This window comes from Rhinichthys klamathensis, unplaced genomic scaffold (genome assembly GCF_029890125.1).
Source record: "Rhinichthys klamathensis goyatoka isolate OS25496 unplaced genomic scaffold, OSU_Roscu_1.1 h1tg000015l_1, whole genome shotgun sequence".
Lineage (NCBI taxonomy): Eukaryota > Metazoa > Chordata > Actinopteri > Cypriniformes > Leuciscidae > Rhinichthys > Rhinichthys klamathensis.
The window spans coordinates 3,396,331-3,414,473 of NW_026606567.1; the positions used below are offsets into that span (position 1 = coordinate 3,396,331).

Below are 18,143 nucleotides of genomic sequence, written 5' to 3' on the forward strand. Positions count from 1 at the left end.
TTACCGTGTTAATCAGACCTTGAAATTCAGATCCGCTGCAGCGACCAAACAGTTGAAGTCCAGAGGAAGATATTGCATCTGCCTGGAGTCCCCGCCAGTGAAAAAGGGATAATGCCAACTTATAAAATTTAAAATATTTACGTTTGATGAACACACCTGTCACATCAACAGCTGCTCAAATAAATTGTGCATTGTCAACTCACTTTTATAACATTTATTGTACACAACAACCACATTCAAATAACTACCCAAATAAATTGCATGGGTTTTATTTAAAATATATTGTTATATAAAAACTGATATATTTTAAGTAAAGAGGAAGTATTTTGATACTTTTTTGTATAAAACCAATAAAATAAACTAGATTATAAATATTTAAAATATATAAAACCTACTTTGTGGGTGTAGCACTTTTTACAGTGTGCTTGCTTTGATATTTCGTTATCAAATGATAATCTGACGTTTTTAATTGTGGCAAACTGTCCAAACTCGTTTTGGGGCCTGTGCGTGTAAGACCGACGGGCCACATCCTCTGCTCAGCATCTAAATGACTGTCAGTCACACTCAACTGCAAAGTCTCGTCTTGCAAAGGGAAAAACCTGAAGAAAAAAAACTGCAGCACAAACAGTCAGTGCTCTATAAGCACTGGAAGTCTTTGTTTAGAGCCGGTGGGTTTACTCACAGCATTATCTGGGATATTTTATGCAAAGACATAAACATAATGCTCCAGGTTTACGTAAGCTAGGAGTTCCCCTCCGTCTGGACATAAGTCCTTTTTTTTTCCCTCTCAAGACTGACATTTGCATTGACAACTGCGAGACGCTGTAAGGAACTGGAACGATTCTGTTGACTGGTTACGATGCTGTAAATGTTCCTTCATAAATGTTTAGAGGGCAAAGAGTTTGAAGAGAATGCAAAGTGACATGTTACAACTGGAAAATATGTTTCTGCTTTTAAAAACTCCAAACCGATGAAGAGCTGTAGGAAAGATCGCCGTAATAGACTGCCATGAGGTGAAATGAAGAGCAAGACTGATTTTTATTTTATTTTTTGGTAGAGAAACATAACTTATTCTCGGATGCATCTCCACTAGAACGGATCTCAATAATGTCTCAAACAGAGTTTACATTTGCCAAGAATCTGAATTAAAAAGATATTAAACATTTCAATTCTTCCAAGGCCAAATTATCCAAAATAAATGCAGTCTACAACTCTTGCTCCGTGTCAATAAGCGTCTCACTTGTGTGTATTTTAGGAAAAACATCTGAGATGAAGCTTATATTGAAATAAAACTAGTTTTTAAATAGTTTTTCCTCTAAAAAATAAAGCAAACCCTTAAAACAGTAAGAATATCCAACTGAGCAAACGAGAGAAACTAGATCTCCACAGGTTCTGCCTGATTTTTGTCACTCCTAAAATTTTACTCTAGATGAGACACAAGATTTTGAACAGAGCAACATACTTAGCTTTGGCACTCGGCGGGGACTGCACGTCTTTCTGACCTCATTTCAAGCTGTCATTGAAAAGCTATTTTTATAAGTCCACAGGAAGCCCAGTCACCCAGACGCTTGCAGAAGGAGGGGCCGTCGCACTGACCACGGACTTCATGACAAAATATTAGGTGCCCTTGGAAGAGATACACACACACACACACACACACACGCACAAGCACTTAACATGTTAAGTTCAGTCAAAACTTGAAATGTCATCATTTACTCACTTTCAAACCTGCTTGACTTTCTCTCTTCGTTGGAAAACCAAAGAATAACTTTATAAGTTTCAAAAAGAACAAAAAAGTCTCTGCAGTTTCTAGCTGAAATTACCACTAGTGGCAGTAAAACACCAGCAACTGCTATTCCTTTTCGCACAAATTATGCATAGGCCTACACAAGCAGATTATTGATTAATAAAGACTTATTTTCATGCAGTTTCTTGCATAATAGCTACTGTTATGACCTCAAAACACTTTTACCATAGTGGATGATTTGTAAATAATACATTTTAATGTTTCAATCACATAACTAGAACCGTATGACTTTTTTGATGTAATAAACTTGCTCGGTAGCTTACCTGATAGGCTACAGCATTTCACTTCTAAACGGCTCAAAGACTTGTAGCAGCAAGCTAAAATGGCACTGTTGCTTCAGCAAATGTGTTTTTTAAACCGATGTTTGCGTTTGATAATACTTCCGGTTAGATTTATGATAGGTTAGTCCAGATGGTATGTTATTTTAACCGCTAAGCGCCACTCACCAGACATTTGATTTACCAACTGACGTGATATGTAACGTTAGGCTACAACAAACGTACGTTCGCCAGACGCAAATTCACGGACGTGCATTACATTTTTTTTCAGGGGGGTACAAATGAGATAAACCTAATTTCCTAATTGCTTAATATGATCTATTATGAATTATGATTATCAATTATGAATTGAATATGTATGATACAAATGATAATGATCGATAGTAGCCTACATAATGTACTGACGCTTACAATTTGTGCTATTTATTAACTGTTATTAATTAACAGTTTAATTATATTCACGTTCATCTGTTTTGGATAATTCTTAACTTGCTTTTAGCGCCACTCACTGGGAATTTCACCAAACAACGTGGTAAAGCATTGCACGATTCAGCTACATCGGTTTCGGATGAATTTAACGAGTTTTTAGCGACACTCACTGGCCATTTCATTTTTAAAGCCGCGAAACGTGCGAGAAGCAATGTAATAAAGCAATGTAATATCATTTTGCAGAAGTGTCGCCACATACATGTGTTTGGCTTCAGGACGCTTGCGCACACTTCTCTTGTGCTTTTCTGTTCTTTTGAGAGTTAGGCATCATGTAGGCCTACAATGCGTTCACTGTGGAAAAGAACAGCGCTGACATTCTCCTTAAAGGTCCACAGAAGAAGAAAAAGAAAGTCCTAAGGGTCTGGATTGAACAACATAAGGGTGAGTAGGTAAAATTGTGAGAAAACTTTCATTTTTGGCCGAACTCTCCCTCTTTTCTTTTCTTTTCTTTTTTTTTTTTTTTTTTCCCTGGCTGTTTGCAATCTGTCTGCTGTGTTGTTTGCCGTTCTCACAGAGCCTGGCTCGTGCATGATGTGTTAGGACAGATATAGAAGTGTAGGACCCAACCTCAGACAGAATGACATAATCCCGGACCCTCCTCTTCTGCTGGCCAGGGGAATTCCTGGCAGGGTGATTTTTAAACTTAATGACTGAATCACATTGCCAGGGATTTCCAATGGCTCGTGTGAGGGACTCGACTGGGAGACTGCAGGCACGCCAGATATATATATATGCAACGCAAACACACACACACACACACACCTGAACACATGAGATGCTAATCCTGAAGGAATGTGGACCGTCTCGCAAAGACACACACGTTCACGGGTTAGAGGTGACAAAAGTGCAAATTCACGTGCATTTCTACGCAGGTTGAGTGGTGTCAGGACTTAACTCACTTGTGAACACTGCATTGAACTTCTATGTTCACAGTGGTTAAGTTCTGCCATCCTGGAACCGACATCAGCAAGGAAGGACGAGACCTTGAGTGCTGGCAATGCCTTGGTTTATAGCCACTAGTGTCATCAAACTAAATGTATTCACCCTGAGTATTGTGACATCTCATTCACTGCATGTATATAATGTTCCTTAAAGAACTGCATTAAAGATGCACTTAGACTTGATCTTATGAGGTTCATCCCAGAATGACCTGTAACCGGAGTGCCGGTGAATGATAGGCCTAAATCAATCCCACACTGTTGTGACGGACGGGATGTTTTTATCATGTTGGTTGGTATCTTAATCTCAGATGAGATTAAGCAAACGAGCCATAGCCTGAAAATAAAAATACTTGGATAAACATCTTTGTTGGTCTTGGAACAAACTCCCATCAAACTGGGTTTTTTCTTATTTTCATGTGTCGGACCACCTAGCAACGCAACCTATCAAAGCACACAAATGTTCACATTATATCCCATATTTTGACACTTTTTTTCTTTCTTTTTTTCACCAATCCATATTTTTCTAAAGTGCTTTTTTGTTCATATTTCGTTCAAATTAACTAGATTTTTTTTTATAATATAAAAAAATATATATTTTATATACTAACAGGCCTGTGAAGCTTTTTGACCTTTACTTATTTATTATTTTACAAAGACACAAATAATTTACTAATTATTTAATAAAGACATAAATTATCAAATAAATGTATTTAAATAAAAATATGTTAAAATAAATAAAAATAATTCTGATAAATTTAATGTTGGTGCTTTTTGACAGTTATTATTATGTTATTTATGTAGGTCCTTTTTTAAATCAGCCAGTCAACTTGTGGACCACCAGTGGTAAACTACTGTCCTATCTCTTAGCCTTAACCATTAACTACCCCTCAGAAAGAAAAGGTACAATGCTATCACTGGGGCAGTACCTTACCTAAGGTACAAAAGCGACATTTTTCACCCCTAAATAGTGCCTTATTAGTACTTTAAAAGCACATATTAGTACTTTCAAGTGTGCACCTTTAGTTGTTGTACCTTAGGGTACTGCCCCAGTGACGGCTTTGTACCTTTTCTTCTGAGAGGTAGTTAATGGTTAAGTAAATTTTCTGAGAGTGATAAAGTGAAAAGATTGGCTGAAATGAACATTGTTCCAGGACCAATAAAAGATATTAACCCATGACACGTCTTAATAAAATAACTTTTTTATCGGTGTAGGTGTTTTTATTTTATTTTATATGTGTTTTGTAAGTTTGCACCTGTAAATCCTGTTAGCGGAGCTGAAAAATGTGTGCATTAAATAAAAGAACTCTGAAAATCATCTCTTCAGTATGTGAGTTTTCAAAGCGAAATGGGGCAACTTGTTGCAAGACCCCACATTATTGGCACCAGAATTCGAACTGTCTCATAAATAACACAAGGAATAAACAGCAAAGACATGCTTAATGTCAAAGTTTACCAACAGGGATGTTTAGGGCAGTTGCTAAGTGACCACACATGTCCGAACTGAATCTGAACTCTGGAGGCCCAGTTTCAACTCTTCAAATGTGGCAGAGCAGCCATTTGGAAACTGTTTGTATCCAAGGCCTGAGCGATGCATTAAACGCAAAACAATGGGAAAGAATGGTACAGTGAGTCAACTGTTACCGTATTTCCCGCATCCAGGCCAAAGGATGCCTGCAGCTGTGAAACATGGTGGGGGATCTGTAATCGGCTCACAGAAATCCTTGAGGAATATTCCTGTAGCGACCGATGTTCATGAACGCCATCCTCTCATAATGTTCCCACACACAGCCAGAATTCAAGAGTGATTTGAAGAGCTATGAAAGCAAAGTGTGCATGATATCATTATGTTTTTAGATATTTTCGTAATTGTATCCCCCTCATGTTGAAGCAGATCAATGAGACTGGTTTCATACAATTTCTGCTTGTTTTTCTCCACGGTAAATAATATTGTTGGCACCTTTATGCTAAAATGTTTTTGCTTTTTATATTGGTTTCCCTCATTTGTAAGCCGCTTTGAATAAATGCATCTGCTAACTTATCTCATTACCAATTAAAATACCATAATTACCATAATATGAAAGAATCTTAGTGTGTGTGTATGTATATATAAATGTACAAGTATATACATATTATATATAAACACAAGTACATATAAGTATAAGTATATATTTGATTGTACATTTATATATACATACATACACACACACTAAGATTTTTTCATATTATGGTAATTATGGTATTTTAATATACTTATATTGCTTATATACTTATATATATATATATATATATATATATATATATATATATATATATGGAAAGAGAAACACAAGAACTACATGTAATTATGAATATATTTATGATTAAACATTATATATATATATATATATATATATATATATACAAACTATATAAATAACCATATATATGTATATGTACATGTAGTTCTTGTGTTTCTCTTTCCTTCAGTGATTTTCTGCTTATCATCAGGTGTCTTCAATAATGCTCAATCATCACTCATAAATATTGTTTAATTTATTTTGTTTAATTATATTTAATATTATTTTATGCATACAATTATTAACATAAATGTACATCATGAAAATAGTCGTATACAGCATTTTACTTGCGTTTATTTAAATACACAAACATTACTGAATTGCAGTACTGAGAATCTAATGGGACTCAAAAGTAAAATGTTTGGATACATTATTGTAACGAGAATTTGGGGGTAAAATGTGGTTAATTGTCATTCAAATAGTTTATGTAATATCATTTATCTCGATCCAAAATATCATTTTTATTCTTATTTTGGGGTAATGTGACGTGTTGTCGCGCCCTTCATCCTGCATGAGTCATAAATACTATTAATAAGGTTGTTGTGAAGGTTTCATTCTCCATTTCTTTATCTTAGTTTCGAATGATGTGTGTGCGCTGGTCTCTCTCTCTCTCTCTCTCTCTCTCTCTCTCTCTCTCTCTCTCTCTCTCTCTCTCTCTCTCTCTCTCTCTCTCTCTCTCTCTCTCTCTCTCTCTCTCTCTCTCTCTCTCTCTCTCTCTCTCTCTCTCTTTCTCTCTGTGTCTCTCTCTCTCTCAGTCTCTGTGTCTCAGTATCTGTCCGTCAGTGGTCTGGTCTCCTGTGCCTGCTGTGCTGATAATCAGTGTATGGCTGCAGCTGGCTCAGTTCAGCAGGAACAGGAGCCTGGTCTTCTCTCTGTGGCCTTCTCCAACACACACACACACACACACACACACACACACACACACACACACACACACACACACACACACACACACACACACACACACACACACACACACACACACACACACAGAGGACTGTTCTCCACAGCACAACAGGTATGACCATGCAAAATACATATCCACACAAATTTACTGTTCATAGTGATAAAAACATTTAATATCCACATTTTGCCTAGCCGGGTATGATAATAATTAAATAATGTTAAACAATATACATTCATTCATTGCTGATATGTACTGTATTGTCTATTTCAACACTATAAAATAAAATACTTTTCAAAAATCTGTCTAGTACGTGTCTTTTTTCGCTGAAATAAGAAATTGTAATTTATATTTTATAATATTAAAATAATTATTAGAAAAGATTGATTTGTTATAAATATAATATATAAAAATGTATTTATATAGGCTAGTAATTTATGTAAAATATTTCAATTATGAGACAAATGTGGCTGCCATGGTTCAACTTTTTTATTTTTTGTGAAATAAGAAATGATAATAAAGTTATTAATTATATTAAAAATATGCATTTATATTTTATCAGGTAAAAAAAATTCAGATGTAGCCTATTATATTAGCTATAATAATAGAAAACTTTCATTTTTTCAACGTTAAAATAAAACAAATATTTTAAGGTTGAGAGAAATTAAGTTTTCTATATATATAATGTAAAATGTATAAACTGTAAATATTGTTCAATATAATTATTGTACAACCAATTATGAGATTACTTTTTTTAAAATAACTAAGAAATTGTAACACAGTTAATAATATAGGCCTATGATTAAATTATTGAATTGGAAATACATTTGTATTTAATCTGATGTAGTTAACAAAAGGAGTTAAATCGGCTAAATAACGCAAATATATATTAAAAAAATATATATCAAGATTAATTGAGGAAAAATATATAGGCTACCATAAAGAGAAAATGAACACCTTTGATGCTCCAGTCCATGCAGTCCCTGTACTAGAAGTGACAAAAATATCAGCTAAAAGACTTAGCATTAGCCAGCAGAATATGATATAAACACTGCTCTAACACGCAGAGCCAGTCAGCTCGTTCTCAGGGACACACCTTGTGATCACGTGATCTTCCAGAATATCCCATAACGGCTCTATGGATGTACAATAACTGCGGCTCTGTCCCAACACCAAGTGAGCTGCCTACGGAGGCGGTATTTTAAGGCATCATAAGTGCACTCCCGACATGAATATTGTTCCAGAAATCGACATATGTCTTGTAAAGGCAAACGGCTGCATCACATAGGCTATTGCAAAATCCATGTTTGCTTTTTTCAGAGGTCTGAAGAAAAAACCCAGACAACTGTTTGTGAAACTAGTTTTGGCAGGCTATTTGCATTGCAGGGTATGTCATGTTTCCTTTTAGTCTATACTAAGAAGAGAATGTCGTAAGTGTTATTTTTCAGATAACTTGGTTCTCAGCACCTGTCCCTTTCGTTTGCTCATCGTTTATCTTATGCTTCTGTCATGTTATGATTCTCTGTCAAAATCCCCAAACGGTAAACAGTGAAATAATGTGAACGACTTTATGTCTTTTTTTTTTTTTTTTTCTAATCTAGCTGCGACCGAAGGGCAAAAACAATTGGAAAACTACAGCAAGTGACCATGGAAACCAAAATACATCCCATACAATACAAATATACAGACATTTCAATGTTTGATCGCCAAACCACAAGAGGAACTTGGTCTGAGTTGGTTTAGAAATCAATTCTGAGAATAATCCTTATAGAGAGCAGATGCAGAGATGACGTTAACGGACAGTACCTGATGTGTCTTCCTTTTATACAGTACAAACAAAAAAGCTGTTACAACCATTCATTTATTGAGTACATATAAGATTTTGTGAAATTATTAAAATTAATTAAAAAATCTAATAAAAAACCCATTCATAATATATGAATAGCTTATATATATATACTGTGTATATATATTATACTTATTATATATTTTTTGCTATATTGATTAATAAAAATAAATAAATAAAAAACAATAAATTTTAATTACATAGATACATTACATACATTACAAAAAAATATTTTTACATGTATATATATATATATATATAATCTTTTTAATGAAAGATAGATAGATAGATAGATAGATAGATAGATAGATAGATAGATAGATAGATATCTGTATATAATATTTTTTTAAATAAATAAAACAATGATATGTAGCCTATAGCCTATATTTATGTTTTTCATCTTTTTAATGAATACATTTGTATGTGTTAAAATGTATACACACATATTTTTAAGAATACTTAACTAGTTTGTGTTTATTTAAAAAATATATATTTAAAAAATATTTTACCTTTTTGCAGGTGGTAATAAATAAAAGGAAAAATAATATTGTTTTCTATTATGCATTCTGTTATGGGTTGTATGTGGCCATATGGTGTTTTCATGTTTTCCTTTAAGTTTAGTGTTTGTGCATGTAGGCTATGAGATCTGCAAAGTTACAAAGCTCAAAGTCACCCACAAAAATATATTCTAATATCTAAAAGAGAAGATCCAGATCTAAAACGCCTCGATTTAATTCTCCAACACCGACCTAGGGGGGAAATATTAGCATAATGCCGTCCAAATATGCAAATAAAGAAGGCGTGGCTTCCGCTGTATTGTTGTTGAGCTGTGTTTCTATGCGGAAGCAAAAGCACTTTATTTGGCCTTCCAAAAGTGGACGCAATTAGGAATCTGATGTTAAGATGTATTTACAACACTGTTCCAGAACAATAGGTACAAGTACAACCCAAATGTTAAAATGTTTTATGGAGGACAGTTTCCTGAACCTGGGGGAGTATGCCTACATCGTATCTGGAAGGTATGAGTTTCAAATTAAAAACTTACACTGTGAAACATTCTGCTGAAGTAACGCTTGAAAAGTTTCGATCATCAGCATTTTCAGAATCTGACTCGGGTTTGAACTGATATGACAAAACTGATGACATTATTAACTGTCTTTATAATTACTTTGAAAGCTGAAGCTCGCGATTATGGTAAGAGTTGTTAAATTTATGACCAACATTTTTGTCCAATCACAACGCACCGGGTCAGCTGGCCAATCAGAGCACACTGCGCTTTCCGGAAGGAGGAGCTTTGTAGAAACCGGCACGTTTTAGAAAGACTGTGAATAGAGGAGCTGCAATAAAGTACAGTAAGTGACAAATAATGTAATTTTGAGCATTAACTCATGTTAATTCTATTACACCCAACACACAAAATAATAATCTTTGAAAATATCACAATATGACCCCGCCTTTACCTATTCCATTAGGCGTTGTTTAGTGATCAAATATAGCTGAATAAGCGAGGCCACGCATTCACGAGAGTCTGTAGTCCAGGTGTGGACACAGTTCTGATGTAAGTCATGTAACGTTAGATCTGCTCCTGCTCATGTGGAGAACAAGAGCGCCGGATGTTTGCTCACACTAAAGCTGTCGCCATGGCTACGAAGATACCCGTCCGTCAGCGCGAGCAGATGCGCGTCATTGTTCGCACTGACATCATCGCACTTCCTGTTTCTAAGATGACAACCAGGGGAACTTCTCTCGTTATTTGCAAGTTAACTAAAGTAGCCTCGCGGTCTCTGCACCACGCGTTCCCATTGAACGCATTTCAGCAGCGTCTTTTTGCTCTCATATTAGGCGAAATGACACCTTTGCAGGTTTGTGATGATGATGAAAGACATGAAGTAATGGGGGGGGGCGGATCACCATGGGAACATAACAGGTAAACAGAGGAGCGTCAGATAAGAGAATGATCTTTGATCAAACCAGCATATTCTCACACTTCATAAACCCACCTAGCTAGGGTATACTCATTGATAATAACCCTGCACTTTATACCTTCCTTCGGTTTATCTACACATTCAGAGTTCAAATAGAATTAGCTGGAAGTGCAGAAAGACGGGTGTCGATTGTTAAATTGGAAGAAATAAATCAATTGTGATATGAATGACATTTAATTAATTAACTTTTACGTGTATTTATTTATTAACTTTATTTATAATAATAATAATATGCAAGAATCCATTCAATCTAAAAAATGTAGGCCTTTCTGCTAAGATAAACTTCAAAAAGGCAAAAGGACTACTAAGGTGGACTTAATATTAAGACAGCTGGTTCACATACTTTTCCATTCAGCCTTTGTGTAAATTTTTCTCCTGATAAATCCTTCCGCACTATAATAAATTGTATAGGGTTAGGAAAAAGCCATGTCTCTAGTGCAACACACAACTCATCTTCTGCTGGACTTTAATAAACACTCATCCAAGTAAAGCAAACACTTAGAGCAGGAGAGCATTTCCAAATGGGTCAATAATGAGGGAAAAAAATGGAAATCCATAACAAGAAGGAACGTTTTACTGGAATTTATTTAGCCTAATGCTGGATAAGATCAGATAAAATTCAGTGTCCTGGCTAGCATACTGAAACAAACAGGAACAAATGAAATATAGGCTTAATATATTGGATCAGGGTCGCATTCGGCGTGAGACTCACGCAGTTGACACTGTTCTCAGGCTCTCACGACACTATTTCAATAAAACAGCTTTTAAACAATATGTCACGTAACATTGTATATTTACCGCAGAAAAGCCATTCTGTGTCCATAAACTCTATATGTGACAGACGTAGGCCAGTAAGAGCTGTGTGTGTGTGTGTGTGTAAACCTCACTCCCCTGGCCTCAAGAAGTGCGCAAGCGACTGATGCTAGAGTTTTAGCATCCTTGTTAGCATGCCCGCCTCCGCCGCCAGAGACACCGGATTGGGTCGAGTAGGACCAGTGACATAAACAGGGTTTGTAGAAGGTGCTTGAAGTACTTGAATTTGACTTTTTAAAATTGAAGTCCTGGAAAACCCTTGAAAACAGCCATATATTTGAAAAGTGCTTGAATTATTGAAAGACAATGTGAAATTAGTGCTTCATTTTATTGATAAAACAATCTTTTCATGCAAAATTGCTCATATAAATATCCAAGTATATGTTAGAGCTTTCGTTCTTCAGAAGAAAAATTAATCATATTGAGAGAAAAAAATCAGTTTGAATAAGAATATCTTTGACTAGTTGAAATGACCAGTCATTGCATTTGCTGCACTTTATTTTTTTTTTACCGTTTTTATTAATTTATTTGTATCTATTTACCTTATTTAGACTTTGAAGGATAATAAAGATATTGTTTGTTAAGTGATATCTCTGATTGTAGTCATTGAAAACCAAAAAAGTAATGCTTGAAAAGTCCTTGAATTTCATTTTACAGTATCTGTACAAAACCTGCATATAGATATCAAGAAATATGCTGTCTAGTTTTTTTTTTACACTATATTATATATATTTTTTACTCTTGTATAATTAAAAAAAATGGTCTTATATGCAGTTGTATACAAATCAGTTGATTTTTAACCTTTATTAACAAGAGAACGATATCACCTTCAGAAAAAGTAACATGTAGCCTACTAGGTTCATGCATATATCCAAATGAATCATATTGAATTTCAAGCTTATGAATCATTATTCCCCTGCAGCAATAATTGTCACTCCAAGCTGAACTCAAGTCGGCAGACCTGTATTGAATTCTGTCTCGAAATTTGTCACTTTGGAATAAAGCGTTTGCTAAATGCATAACTGTGAAAATGAAATGAAAACCATTCTGTCAAACAATATAGATATAAAAACAAGTTCCAGTTTCATGTCGCATCTATTTAGGTACACCTATAAAATTGACTTCCATAAAAACAAGAAACGAAAACATTTGAAAATGACAGGCTTTGCAGGTTTCAGATAGGCACTATTTAGGTCAAGACACAGATTGCTTATATAGTTCAAATGTGCAAAAAGGAATTTAAAACTATGCTAACAAAACCAAGACATTCATTAGGTCATTGACATTTAGGTCAAAACACTTGATTTGCACTTACAACAGCCGAGCAAATACACGCCATTAACATCTCGACTACCGGTTTCCACAGAACAGCTAAAAACAGTATAAATCTCTACAGTTTCTCACTGTAATTACATAAACTGTTTATAAGTGAAATAAATCAAAAGAGCCTCGTGGAAATAAAAATGTACAGAAGTGGATATAGAGAGAGACAGTTGGACTACAGGTAGTGAATCACAACTGCCCTCTGGTGGCAGAACAATAAAGATGCATACATTTCTTAAAGAGATAAATACATGCACAGAATCTTTCTTAAATTATTTAATGTCTTTCAACTTCTCTTCATTCATGTCCATGCATTCTAGCAGCTACATTATAATAACGTAATGTAGATTATGGAATAAATGTACTCTCCAAATCTGAAAATGAAGAGAGGATAAACTTCCAGATAAAATGCAGTACTCAAACAGCACACACAAATGTTGCATGCAAACAACAATGAGGGATGACATACAATAAAACGAACATTGTATCTAGCTACATAATTAAATTAAATAAAAAACTAGAACTAAAAAAAGAAACCACATTTGAACATATTTTACCCTATGATTTAACCAGACTCAACGACAGAAAAGGAGAGAAAACCGTGACATATACAAAATAAACAATGATGCTGTGCTTGTTTAAATGGACAATTAGCCGAGATGTTATTATTTTAAATTGAGCATTCAATCTATCTGTACAGGAACACAAGCTAACAGGAAGACAGTGATGAGGGGTATCGCATTTAAATAGGGTTTTTAAGAGAACAGCACCATCAATCACGCTTCTTTTCCTTGATCAGCCTGTCGGCGTTGTGTGCAAAAGTTTCAGCCACTAAAAGTGGAAAGACTATAGAAGCATCAGCATAAACCTGCACAGAAACACAACAGCACAGTTAACCAGATCAGCATATGTGGCGAGTGTAATAGCTGCATGTATGTGATATTTATAACAAGAGCATGCCAACATATGAGCCTTACCTTTACAGGAGTGGCATCCATGCGGATCTTTCCCCAAGAGACGGCTTCATCGGGCCTGGCGCCGGAATCAGAGCCGTCAAACTCCTGCCCAGTGTTGACAAACACCGCAAAATCTGCTCCATTCCTCTGAGAGACACCAAAAACAGATGAGAGATTTTTATTTCCAATGAGTCGAGATCATTGTGCTTTTTGAGGTTCATATGATTACCATGAGATTAGCGTTGGAGACGTGATGCTTGACGAGGCCTCCTCCGAGAATGATCATCCCCGTGGTCTTGGCAAACACGGCCTTGCTGTTCAACCTCCGAATATCTGACGTACACGACATGAAAATGACAAGTAAGATTTGTAAAATAATCTCCAGATTGCGTTCGCATCACATCTTGGGCGACTCACCCTCCACAATGTCAAGCACTAGTCCGGGGTTCTTATAGGAGTGGAAGTAGATCATATCACCCAATGAGCCGTCAGTGAGGGCGGGGCTAAACACTGGGATGTCATTCTGAAAAAACAATCGTCCAATCAGTAAGATGTCCATTTGAGGAAGGACTGATACAGGTGACTGATGTGTCTGTAATTCAAACATTACCTTATAGGCCCAGTAGTACACCGATTCTGGGTTGTTGATTTCTTTGCCAAGTCTGTGGATCATTTTGGAGGGTGTCCAGTGTGTGCCCTGATGTAAAAACATTTAACAATATTGCATATTCTCACTTACAAGAAAAACTTCAATATGCAAGCCAAATGCAACTAAAATCAATGTATCACCTCTGTTATCAGATCTTTTCCAGCATCATTTGGTCAAAAATGGGCATTTTTACAAATATTTAACCACTCAATTAAATAAAATAAAGTAAAGGAACGTAAAATACAATTATATTAAATTAAATTCACCTTTTGTTCCAGCATAATTTGGTCAAAAATAGCCATTTTTACAAATATTTAACCTCCCAAATATAATAAAATAAAACAAAACCTTTTGTTCCAGCATAATTTGGTCAAAAATAGGCATCTTTACAAATATTTAACCTCCCAATTTAATACTAATAAAAAAAGTAAAGTACGGTAATATAAAATAAAAAATAAAACTTCACCTCTGTTTTTTGTTCCAGCACCATTAGGTCAAAAATAGGTATTTTTACAAATATTTAACCACCCAAATAAAATAAAATAATAAAATAAAATATTTTGTTCCAGCACCATTTGGTCCAAAATAGGCTTTTTAAACAAACACTTAACCACCCAATTTAATACTAATAAATTTTTTTTTCAAAAGTAAAATAAAATAAAAAAAACTTCTCACCTCTGTTTTTTGTTCCAGCACCATTTGGTCCAGAATAGGTACCAGCCAGTCTTCAAACTTACAGTAATTATCATTTGGTACCAGGAGATTACCTATTCTGTGACAAAGTATAATTAAATGTATTAATAATTACATATAAACACCACAATGATCTAATCAGGAGCCGTTTACTCACCTATTAATGCCTTGCTGTCGTAGCTCTTTGCCTTTTAGACTGAAGTCTCCAAGGTAAGTGGGTCCTAAACATTTTATAATGTCTTCTTCAATCCCTCCTGCTGTGCTCACGATCACATCAACCTACAAACACATCAAATAATTCAACATAAAATAGATTATTTTCATTGCATAACAACAGAATAGATGGTGAATACTGAACGAGAAGCGTAATAGTGCTTGTTCACCGGGACGGTCGTACCATTCTGTGCTGTGCGAGGTAGCGAATGGTCTCTCGTACACCGGAGCTTATCAGGTTTGACGTGTAGCCCAGGAAAATAGTGCATCCTGAACGAGTCTGATCCTCGTAGCCCTCGATCTCGTCCTCCACCGGCTCCAGTCTCTTCTCTATCTACTCCGACCACAGACATGAGAAAGAAAAACACTTGGAGTCATGTGTGATTTTAAGAGCTACAATATGAGTTAACAGACACAGGTAGTATACGACATCACACGATGCTCCTTTCAATTACAAAAGCAATTTGTAATTGATAAAACAAGCCCAACAAACAAATTGCATGTTTCTGTAATACTTGAACATTTATTATTAAAGGAGAACTCCGGCGCAAAATGAACCTTTGGTCTAATTACACATTGTTACCTAGTCAACCGTTATCTGAGATTTGTTTTCATGATTATCGAATGTAAATAGTTTTATCTCTAAAAACAGTTTAGCCTATAAAGCTAGTATAACGCAAAGGTTCATTTTGCGCCGGAGTTCTCCTTTAAGTCACACTTATTGGGTTATTATATAGAGGGAATGCATTAACGTCACTTTCCCGCCAGAACACGCCCCCCTCAGCCGGACTGAGTGGCAGAAGAGCTGCTGCATGACTGGAGTTAATAGGGGAAACTGCGAAAACGCGAGTAAAACAAACTATTATCAGTTTAAACTAAAAGTTGGACTCGATATAGTGTTCCTTACAACTTATCAAAGATCCAGGGATCCATGGATATAGACATGCAGCCAGGAATCGTGTTTCCTGACATTTATATGTGCCTGATTTCAACGCCGGGGAAATAAATTAAGAAAATTTGCCTGTAAACGTTTTATATTTATACAATATAGATAGGTCTAAATCCGAGTGATCACTTACATTAATGTTATACTGTATATCATCATATCGTCCAGCCCTAAAACTCAGTGTTTATTTAAAAACATCCAATTATGCAGAATATAGTCTGTTCTGTAGCTTTTTGCAGTCTGTAAAAATATACAGTACCTCAGATTTCTGGTCAAATCTAGTTGTACAGTCAATCGCAAAGCTCTTTCCCGTTTTAGATGTGTTTTGTGTGATTTTCACGGCATTCACGCTGAAAACAAATGCTGCCGCTCAGTCTTTTTGCCACTTGTGGGCGTGACCGCATTCACTCCGGCCGACGGTGACGTCATGCGCATACCCTCTATAATGTTATTTATACCACATTGATAAGCTATTAGTATTTGATGTTCCTTCAAATACGAATATACAGTGGCCCCCGAAAAAGTATTTGGACACTCAGGCAAGTTTATTATTATTCTGAATGTCTTTGTGTAAGATAAACCATTTCACATAGGTTTGAAAAGTTTTAATAAATATTATTAAAATACATACTGTATGTTCTCGTATGCTCAATGCAGAAGTCTCTGATGCTCACCAAGGCTGCATTTATTTGATCAAAAATGCTGTGAAAACAGCAATATTGTGAAATATTACTGCAATTTAAAAATAGCTGATTTTTTTTTTTAAATGTTATTTATTCCTGTGATCAAAGCTGAATTTTCAGCATCATTACTCCAGTCTTCAGTGTCACATGATCCTTCAGAAATCATTCTAATATGATGATTCGATGCTCAAGAAACATTTTAATAAGTGCTTAATATTTTTGTTGAAACTGTGATACATTTTTTTTTTCAGGATTCTTTGATAAATAGACGGTTAAAAAGAACAGCATTTATTTTATATTGAAATCTTTGTAACATTATAAATTTACTGACTAAAATTATGAATTTATTTCTTTCGTTTGAAAACAAACACCAAACTTCTGAATGATAGTGCATCACAGTTTCCACAACAATATTAAGCAGCAATAACGGTTTTCAAAATTGAAAATAATAAGTAAAAACGCCAAATCAGCATATTAGATCTCGGTGTTGTTGTTGTTTTTGGATAAAGTGTTTGAGAGGGGAGCAGCACTGAGCACTCACTCACCATCCTGTTGATCTCCTGCACGGCCTGGCCGAAGCTGCTGGCCTGGAAGCCCGTGGTGAGGAAGGACTGCAGCAGGGCCTGATGGTCCACCCCCTGGTTGAAGTCATAGCCTTTAATCTGGAGCATGTCCTGCGGGAGAGGGATGCTCTCCTTCAACACTGCGTCCCTCGCCACGGAGGGAGCCAGGTGAGCCATGACGAGCAGCCTGGCTGGTAATGATACACAACCAGCTTATATTACTTATACACACTATTACAGAACAGCACAGTTTCACCAGGGTACAGCTAATAACAGCATGTGGTACTGAATGACTACAATAATCATTTACTATGGTATTTATATGGCACTTCAAAGAATACCATGGTACAATTTATATTCTACCACAGAACTTTTCAACAACTCATGCACATGTTATCTACTAAAAACAGTTATAGACCCCTGCAGTGCTAGATCATTGATTTTAACCGGTCAATAATTGACTGTGTTATATAACGCAAATATAAATACATATTCTATTTGTTTCTGTTTATTTGTATGTCTAAAATAATGTTACACTCACCCCAGTGGTTAAGTATGTAACACCCGGTATGTTAATGTAGTTTATCGCTGATCGCACTCACAGCACCGCACATTTGATCAGCCACATGTTCCAAACTACGGCAAGCGCAGCGGTACAAACTAAATGCAAAACGCGAAGTGACTCCATCGAAGTCACATACTTCCCCACTAGTAGGCG

General features: G+C 35.6%; 1 protein-coding gene across 1 annotated transcript; it reads right to left on the bottom strand.

Moving 5' to 3' along the window:
* Positions 1-13,479: 13,479 nt before the first annotated feature.
* dhps (deoxyhypusine synthase) lies at positions 13,480-18,074 on the bottom strand. Its single transcript, XM_056233053.1, has 10 exons — positions 17,967-18,074; positions 17,408-17,612; positions 15,418-15,567; positions 15,178-15,299; positions 15,003-15,099; positions 14,289-14,375; positions 14,096-14,201; positions 13,908-14,011; positions 13,700-13,825; positions 13,480-13,590 (listed from the first exon to the last, which is right to left on the bottom strand). Exons 2-10 carry the CDS (start codon positions 17,600-17,602, stop codon positions 13,495-13,497), a joined length of 1,083 nt encoding a protein of 360 aa, XP_056089028.1. The 5' UTR covers positions 17,603-17,612; positions 17,967-18,074; the 3' UTR covers positions 13,480-13,494.
* Positions 18,075-18,143: the final 69 nt, after the last annotated feature.